Source organism: Geospiza fortis, unplaced genomic scaffold, assembly GCF_000277835.1.
Source record: "Geospiza fortis unplaced genomic scaffold, GeoFor_1.0 scaffold41, whole genome shotgun sequence".
Classification (NCBI taxonomy): Eukaryota; Metazoa; Chordata; class Aves; order Passeriformes; family Thraupidae; genus Geospiza; species Geospiza fortis.
Window position 1 is genome coordinate 10,050,095 of NW_005054299.1, and position 9,370 is coordinate 10,059,464.

Below are 9,370 nucleotides of genomic sequence, written 5' to 3' on the forward strand. Positions count from 1 at the left end.
GTCTCTACTTTGCCTTCCAGTGGTGAAAATGGTGATAAATTACAGATGTTACCAGTAAGGAATATTATTTATGTATTACTATTAATCAATACTCTTTATTGTTGCACCTTTGTCCCTGAGAATGTAGAGTTACTCATTGTTGGAAACAATTTCCTGGATGCTGCTGTGGGCAGTTTTTAACTTCACTGTATTAGGAGCTTAGCTATCCTTTCCAGATATACATATATATATATATATATGTACAAGGTAATAAGTGTATTTTTAAAAAGCTTTTGTGTTTTTATTGAAAATGGTTTAATTGAAAAAGGTATAATTGAAAGTGGTTTAAACATTTCGCAACAAAATGTTCCTGGCTCTGAATCTCTGGAAATGAGTGCTGTGAGCTGTATGTGTGACTCTTCGGGGGTTTATCTGTGGCCACCCACACAAAAGAAACCTGGTGACTGTGTATGCTATCCTCAAATCTGGCATGCTGTGTTAGTGAGTGTCTCTGTTAGTGCGGCTGCATCCCTACCTGCATCTCTCTGGAAACTATAACTACTGATGAAACACAGACCTGTAACAACTTCTTCAAAGCCAAAATCTTAATTTCTGTGAGTCTGGGACTTGTTTGACTTTGCTAGTTTCATTTTAGGTTTTCTTGGCTTTTTACTGATCCTAAACCTTTGGGCTGAAGAAATTGAAAATTAGAGGGAGAAAAAAAAATGTTTGCTTTTTCCCGAGAATTTTCAGTAAATTAGACTGTGCTCTGTCATTAGTTCTGTAAGATTCTGCAAACACCCATATGCCCCAGAAGGTGCAGCATAAGCTCAAAAAGTAATATATACATTCTTCATATCCTTTCAAAAAACAATCTGTAGTGATTGCCTAATGCAGAAGCATAGAATCATAGAACATTCAGGGTTGAAAGGAACTTTAAAGATCATCCAGTCACAACCTCTTCTGCCATATTCAGGCACACTTCCTATTAGACCTAGGCCTTATCCAACCTGGCTTTGGACACTGTCAGGGCTGGGTCATCCACAACCTCCCTGGGCAACTTGTTCCAGTGTCTCACCACCCCCACAGTGAATAATTTCTTGTAATATCTAACTTTTTATTCTGAATTGGAAGGCTGGCAGTTTTCAGAAAGTCACAGAATAGTTGAAGTTAGAAGGGACTACAGTGGATCATCTGTTCCAAGCTCCCTGCTCAAGCAGAGCCATCCTAGAGCATGTGGCACATTGCATCCAAGCAGTTCTTGAATATCTCCAGTAAGGGAGACCTTCTGGGCTCAGTCACCCACACAGTAAAGAAGTTCTTCCTCATGTTCAGGTGGGAACTTTCTGGGCATCAGTTTCTGCCCATCACCTCCTGTCCTATTGCTCAGCAGCACTGAGCAGAGCCTGGCTCCATCCTCCTGGCACTCTCCCTTCAGATACTGACAGACTTTGAAGAGGTTCACTCTCTGTCATCTCCTCTCACGGCTGACCAGGCCCAGCTCCCTCAGCCTTTCCTCATACGTGAGATGCTCCAGTCCCTTGATCACCTTTGTTACCCTCGGCTGGACCCGCTCCAGGGGCTCCATGTCCCTCTAGTCCTGAGGAGCCCAGAATTCAGGTTTTGAATTTTGAAGCTGCTGTGAGATTTATTGATAAAATGGTGTTATGAATTGACAAACAGAGCTGAAGTTAATATCTTCATCATTAGGGTGGATTCTTCTGCATCCTTTCAGACTCCATTCCCCATGCTTCCTTTCTATCCTGCAGGCTTTGGAAACTGTCTGAGGTAACTGTTGTTGACTGAGCAGGTTTTTAGTACATCATAAAATGCTTTCCCTTTTCACATGTTGTGGATTAGTTTGTAGCATAAGAGATTTTAAAATTACATTTTTAGGCCTGGTATCTGGAATGCATGCCTTGAGAAGGCAGAAATTTTGGTTGTCTGGGTGTTGAAAATGCATCCTTGGGTTACGTATTTTAATAGAAATTACAAAAGTCAGGTAGTCTTTGCATTCTGAGAAATTCTACCCCACAGTCTCAGTGGCATCTTTTACTCTTTTCAACTTTTGTTTGAGATAGCAAAGCATCTGGTAGGGTTAACAAAACTGCAGTTTTGTTTTGTTTTTTTCCAAAATGGAAATGAAACCAGAATACACTCCTGATGGCTTTCGGCTTGTATTAGTGCATCTGGTTCTGGGCACCCATCCGCAGAAGGATGTAAATGTGATTGGACTGCATTCAAGGAAAAAACAAAATGCTGAGAAGTTGTAAAGAGAAAAACTTAAAAAAGAAAAATGTTAAATATGTACAGCGTGCCTGCATGACAGCAGAGGAGAGGCAGGTTTTGGTAATGATTACAATTCTTAGGGGTGTGAACACCAACAGAGTGAAAAATTACTTAAGGATAGTTTAAGAAGGTATAATTACATGTAATGGAATTAAATGAACTATATGTAAACTTGAGCCTAATGTTGCAGTAAAAAACCCCATGAACAGTGAGATCTATAGATTTATGGTTTATCTGTATTAAGTTAGCAGTGGAGAATCCCAGTCAGAGGTAAGGTACAACTTCTGTAGAAACATGAAAGATGAACAAAAGAAATGCAGTCCCTCTCTTGAGGGGACAAGAAACTTGACTGTGTGGCACATAAGGAATAAACTTAAGCTAGTGGGATGTGGAGTAGAACCCTAAAAGGTCTTTTGAGGTTTTTTCAGTCTTACTGGCTGACTGTTGAGCCATTTAGATTATAACAATATAACTCTTATATTGAAGATGCTTGTTACCTTTAGTCACTAATGTATATAACTATTGCTTTAAATTGGAATAGCCTTACTACGCGATTGCCAAAAGCTGGAGAAACTATCCTTGGACAGAAGTTTTTTGTTGGTTTTGGTGGGAAAGGAGCCAACCAGTGTGTCCAGTCTGCTCGACTTGGGGCCAAGACCTCGCTGATCTGCAAGGTAAGTACTGACTTGTTATTCAATTACAGCTGAACTGAATGTTCATGCAAATTCCAGTAAACCTTTTGGTCACTTACCAAAAAGCTTTTGGTATGTTTTTAGCTTTTTAAAATCTCTCTCTAATTCTCTTTTCTTATTTCAGCTATAAATTTAAGCATGGTAGGAGGCTGTTTAAGAGCATTGCCAGAACCAAAGACTAGTTGGCTACAGATCTGACAGAAATTGCACGTAGAGAAGTATTGCAAAACTTAGGGTGATATGCCATGGAAAAGAGAATTGGGAAGAGTTAGACATGTTCAAAATTTAAGATATCTTGGTTAGGCCTTCCTCTTTTATGTTCCCCACTGTTACAGCTATCAGCACTTCATTGATGGCATTCAGGTGCTAGAAGCTATGGTCACTCTGAAATGTACTTTGTAGATGATTAAAAATCAGACACTCACAAGCCAGTGACAAATTTTAGAAGGAATGTAAAAGTGCTTTGAGGGTTTGAATCATTATCTCGTTACTTGAGGTTAAGATAAGGTGATAGTATCCAAATTCTAGCACTTTTGTGTGCTATGGGATATTTTTGCCTACTTTTCTGAAACATCTGATGTAATACAGCTCTAAAGACTTGCTCACAGACCATTGGGCTGATTCAACTTGGCAGATGCTATATTCTTACAATGCTTTTCTTTGATTTTTGTCATTAAACATTATAACTTTTGAGTGATCATTACTACGGTTACGATCAAATTTTTTCTCTCTGTAGTCTTTATTGTCTATCCTGTGCTAACTGTAGATGAAACTTCAAATTGACTGGACATACTTTGTTTTTTGCCATAGCTGGGGAGGATGCTACATTTGTTGGATCATTGTCTGTCAAGGATTTTTTGAGAAGTACTGCAAATATCTCAAGGAAGCCTTCCTCACTGTTCTTTCAATTCAACATTTAGACTAAACAATGTTGGCTATAAATTTAAATTACACCTGAAAGCATTTCTGTGAGTTATTATCACTAGTTGTTCTACAGTGTGGGGTCGGCTTTTTTTGGCAGTGTTTGTGTGTCTGTCATATTGTGTATATTTGATCATCTTTGCATTCAAGAACGATCAGATTCAAGTACAAGATGAACTGGCAGTGAATTCCCTTCTAACATTTCCTGCTAAATGTTAAAGGGTTTTTTTCCGTTGCAAGTGTGAATTTTGCTTTATTTTTTTTAATGATCTAGCCCATAGCTCAGTGCAATGGAAACGTACACATTCATAATAAAATTTAGTAGCTACTATATTTTTAAGTACTTTTCAAAAACATATTTCTGTTATTTCAGTAAAACCCATTCTTCTTTCTGTCTTTCTATCTTCCCATCTTTCTTTCTTTCTGTCTGTCTGTCTCTTTCTCTTGTTTTCTCTTTCTTTCTGTTGTGTATTTGTTGGAGAAAACGTTAGCATTTTCTATTTTTTTAATTTTGAAAGTTGTTACTTTGTTTTTAAAAATTGCACTTTATAGCCTCACAAAATACTATCTCATCTCATAAAAGTCTCATATACAGTCTTATATCCACACAGGTTAATGAGATATAAAATTTGTTGCTTAATAAATTAAGAAGAATTTGGCAATAATGAGCTTCTACAATTACATTATTTTTACTACAACAACTAATCTGAAGAATTTGGTGGTTCTTTAAGCTGGATTGCCCCTCACACACATACTCTGTGCTCAGTTACATGCTTCTGTTTTGGTCATATTTCCTGATATTTTTCATCTAGTGTGGATGCAAAAATTACTTCTACAATCTGAAGTTAAGAAAATGGAATCAGTATTAATACTAAAGGGACATTCCATTGGCATGTGGTATCCTCTTAATAGCAGTGTAATTTAGAGGATGTCCTCAACAAGACTGGAGATAGAGGTCTCAGATCAAGTGACAAAGAATTCTTCATACCTCAGAGCTTTAAAACACGAGTCAGTGTTTGGTGAGGGTTTGAGAGAGAAAATTATAATGACTTACTGTTATGACTAGAGATGCCACAGAGTGCTGTGGAATTTAATGTAAAAATTGTAAAAAATGTTAAAAAATTGAGTTTCAGTAGTGGAAATGCAAACAGTGTTCTGTTTCCTGCCAGGATGTCTCTGCAAGTGGCCGCTCTTACTCTGAGTTATCAATGTGTGTCACAGTAGCAGTCAATTTGCTCTGTCCTGTAAAACAATGTACTGATGGAATAGTTACAGAGAAATGTAAAGCATTCCTTTCAGGGTAGTAAAGGATCTAAGCAAATAAATTAAGTGCTCGGGTTCATACAAGAACACTGTGGCAGTACTGAAAAAATAACAGTGTTCTAGAGAGATTTCAAACTCCTCTAACTATTTTCTTTCTTTTTGTCATGACCAATGCCAAAAAATCTGTTTGGCATGCTAGATTAAGATGGTGGAGGGACATTGGTCTGAAAGACATTGTATGTGCTGAAAAATGTCCTGCTCTACTCCTGACAAGCAATTTGGAATGATCTTCACTGGACGTTGCTGATATTGCATATACTGAACTCTGTTTAAGCCATGGCTGCATTTGTTTCCTACCTAGAAACAGAAAGTGTTGTATTACCATGTTGTGTAGTCTTTTTAGATGATCCATAAGCCAAATTTAAGTTAAAGTGCTAGAGGCTGAATTCTCACTTCATTATATGAATATAGCTGTATCTCAGATGCAGGGCAGAGTATGATGGCTATCTTCAATTGTTTTTTTTCCTTTTGTATTATTGTCTTATGCTTGTCTTTAGTACCTGTTTAATTCCCTAATGACAAAAAAGAGTAAACACTTGAAATAAAAAACAACATATAAAATAAATAAAAATTATCAAGAGGTACATGCTTTTTGTTGTAAGTGATTTTCAGGTACAGATGAGTTTGGTTCTTAAGCTGCTAGAATTCTGGTTGCTATGATGCCAGCTAGCTCTCTAGCTCCATGTGGAAAACATGATCATAAGCAGGGAAAACCCAGACTGAAAAATACTGATATAATTCCACTTATTCTGATATGTAAACTGTGTGACAATAATGCTTGTACAAATGGCTTTTGTTGTTAAGAATTCAAGAAAGAAGAAATGCTATTTCAGCTCTTAAGAGTGTTCTGTGGTCTGCAGACTGAGACATCTATTTTTCTGTTTATCCAGTACTCCATCTAGGAGAGTCTGTGCAAAAGCAGAAAATATTTAAAACAATGTTATATAATTTGACATGGTCAGTAAATATGCCTTTAATCTAAACTGAGTCTAATGCCCAATACTCTCGTCTTCCTTGGGGGTAAAGCCCGAATGGAAAAATAAAGTCCTTCAAATGCACTAGGATTAACTGGGTTGGATACTGATGAACTAAAATGGAAAAAAGTCTCCAGAGGAAAGTGACCTCCATGGACACCCCTTGGAGGGCTTCCCTCCAGCACTGAGATGTCTTACTGTGAGCAAAAGTACCATGGCTGATCTCAGCTGCTTTGACAGTTGAAAAGTAAGGGATGTCTGTCTGTCAGTCATGCAGGATCCACAGCTGAAGGAAGGAAGTTTCAGTTGAGCTTCTGGAAGGGGGTTATGAAATATTTTGTTGCTGAATTAACAGAGCAGATTGTGAGATTTGTTGTAGAAGAATCATAGTAGCAAGGGAGGGAGAAGGTGATACCATCAGAGCACAGTTGTTAGGGTGCAGAGGTGAGCACAGCTCAGGTTTAAATTGCAGATGGCTGCAGTCATCCAGCCTAAAGCAGTCAGAAGAGGCAGCTTCTGACAACCCGCCCTGTCTGGCAAACTGGGAGTAGTCAGAAGTACAACTATACTCTAATATGAAAACAATGACTAGCACAGTGACCCAGGAAAATGTTGGGCTGTTTGGGTTTTTTTTCCATGTACTAGACCAATGTTCCATCTGGTTAGACTATTCTGACCTTAATTGCTGTCCTCCTTTGCTGAAAGAGTGGGACTATCCTTAATAATGCTTCAGAAAAAACCCTTATAGATGTTGTAGGAAATGGACATTTCAAATCATGATTATGCAATCAAATATGTGAGGAGAAGGATCATGCATCAGTGACACTTTAAATTTCAGAATTCTGAATCAAAGTGTTTGATTCTTGTGATCACTAGCTGGTACTCAGGCCTTCTCAGCTTTCTGAAGGACTGAACTCATAAATAGACAAATTTTAACAACAGCCAGTAGAGGCAGCTGCTTTGTGCTTTTAGTAACTGAAGTACACCATTAGCTATGTAGTGCTGTTTTATGAGAAGATGGATAATTGGTTAGGATTCCTCTAGACCCACAACCAGGATCTTGATTTGGCTTCTAATCTGAAAGATACTTCTTTTTACCTCTTGCTACTTTCTGTAGCTTTGGTTAGTCTTTGACACTGCTCAGATACACAACTCACTCTTGGGAACACATGCTATGCATGCTGAAGACAGGCTAAGAGTGGTGACTCAAAAGCTTTGTTGGCTTTATAAATATATTTTAAATGGTGTTAAGCAAATGAAACTGTTTTTTTCTCCGTGTACCTCATCTCCTTTGTTCAGCTTGTGTAATGTAACAAAAAGAAATTAATATAGTTTGAATAAACAGCTAGCAGAATTGTTTTCAGCTAAAAAGATTAATGGAACTGAAATTACAAGCTTTTTAAGTTGCTATTAAAAAACAATAGACCATAGCTTGACTCCCTAACTCAACTTGATCTGCTGTTGCTGGATAATGCAAACAAAAAATGTTGAATTTCTAAACAGTACGCTTAGTACTGAGAACTGCAGAAATTAGTAATGCTGCATTTATCATCGCTTTCTGTCCCGTAGAGACAGTTTGATATTTTTCTACCAAGGAAACTTGAGGTAAAAAATTCAAAATACAAACTGCAGTTAAGAAGGACACCAGAATTAATGTCAATGATTTCAATTCAAAGGTGAAAAATTCAGTACATGTCCAGATTTAAAAATCCCCAGAAGTTTCAGTGTCAGAGAAGCACAGGGTTTGTACAAGGATGAAACTTGAATATTGCAACATGGGTATTTGTAATAGAGAAGGAGAAAACTGCAGAACACTTTTCTTATTGTTTGCTAGTACTATTAATACATTTTTACCATTATTTCTTACTTTATTTTTTGTTGATTAATAATGCAAAGGGCTTCTAAAGAATAAAAGTGCTGTATTTAAATTACAATAGAGCATTTGGTTGTCTAAGGATGGTCTGTTTATCCTCTCACCTTTCTGTAAGAAAACCCATTATTTTATCTTTTGTACAGGTTGGGAGTGATTCCTTTGGCAATGATTATGTTGCTAATTTGAAGAAGAATGGTATTTCTACAGGTAAAATTTTACTTTAAATATTTTGTATTATTTTTGAACTTCAAAAACTGGTGGTGAAGATTTATAATTGTTTTACCTTATTGATATATTTTACCTTATTAGATATGTTTTACCATTTAGAACTATGAATAACTGTTTTGATCTAGCTGGCAGGAATGAATGAATAGGAGAGAGAATATGGGGACTCCTGAAATCAGCTGTACCACTAAAAATAAAATGTAGTGTCATTGCCTCTAAATCTCAGATGATTGCATCATTGCAAGTCACCTGAAGATAACTTGCTGTTATGCAATTGTTTAGTCTGGCATTATAATAATGCCTAGTGAGAAATTTAAAAATTCATTCTGATTACTCATTCTCAACTTCACATTGTCAGAGGAGGGGCAGACCAGAAATTCAATGGTAAATGCAGTACATTTCACCTTTGCTTTGTGAACCGACCCATGCAGTCACTTGAGAGACTGCAGCTGATGTTAGCACACATACGCACAAAAATCAATGTTAAAAGGTTTTCAGAAAAAGGGAAAATGAGGCATCCACAATATTCTATTATCTTTTACCTTTGTAAAACCAATTCCCTCTCTACTGTGCATTGCTTAACTGTATGACTGCTTTTTTTCTACACCACCCTTGTCTCCTTTGGGGTGGACAAGGATGGACAGATGTAATCACTAAGTGGCAATTCAATATTCTGTTTATCTCTTCTGTTTAATGCACAGCCACAAGCTTAATCTAATGCATTGTTCAAGTCCTGCCTTAAAGACAAAACTATCAGTATTTTGTGGGCTTTTTTAATATGCTTATCAGTGTAGCATCTAAATATTTCACAAATGTGTATATACGTTTATTCATTGTGTGTCTTTCAAATTAGGCAAGAAACCAAGCAAGGATGCCATGAAAACAGTGTCTGTTAGTGTACAGTTCTGAATGTCTCCAAAGCATGCCTACCTCGTGTCTTTGATGGTGTAAATGAAGCAATTATAATGCATAGCACTTAATGAAAATGCATATGCCACAAAGAACTCTAATGTTTTCTGATTTAAATTATTGATCTTGCAATCTTAACATAAATTTTTAAATAATCTTTCTGGAAAGAGAAGAAACGTGTAGGG

The 9,370-nt window shown here is 37.0% G+C and overlaps 1 protein-coding gene across 1 annotated transcript in view; it reads left to right on the forward strand.

The window, feature by feature from the left end:
- Positions 1 to 1,213: 1,213 nt before the first annotated feature.
- Positions 1,214 to 9,370, forward strand: part of RBKS (ribokinase) — a 54,365-nt gene continuing 46,208 nt past the window's right edge. Inside the window, exons 1-3 of the mRNA XM_014308040.1 lie at positions 1,214 to 1,314; positions 2,810 to 2,942; positions 8,195 to 8,258. Of these exons, the coding sequence (XP_014163515.1) occupies positions 1,214 to 1,314; positions 2,810 to 2,942; positions 8,195 to 8,258 (298 nt within the window). The remainder of the gene's footprint in view (positions 1,315 to 2,809; positions 2,943 to 8,194; positions 8,259 to 9,370) is intronic.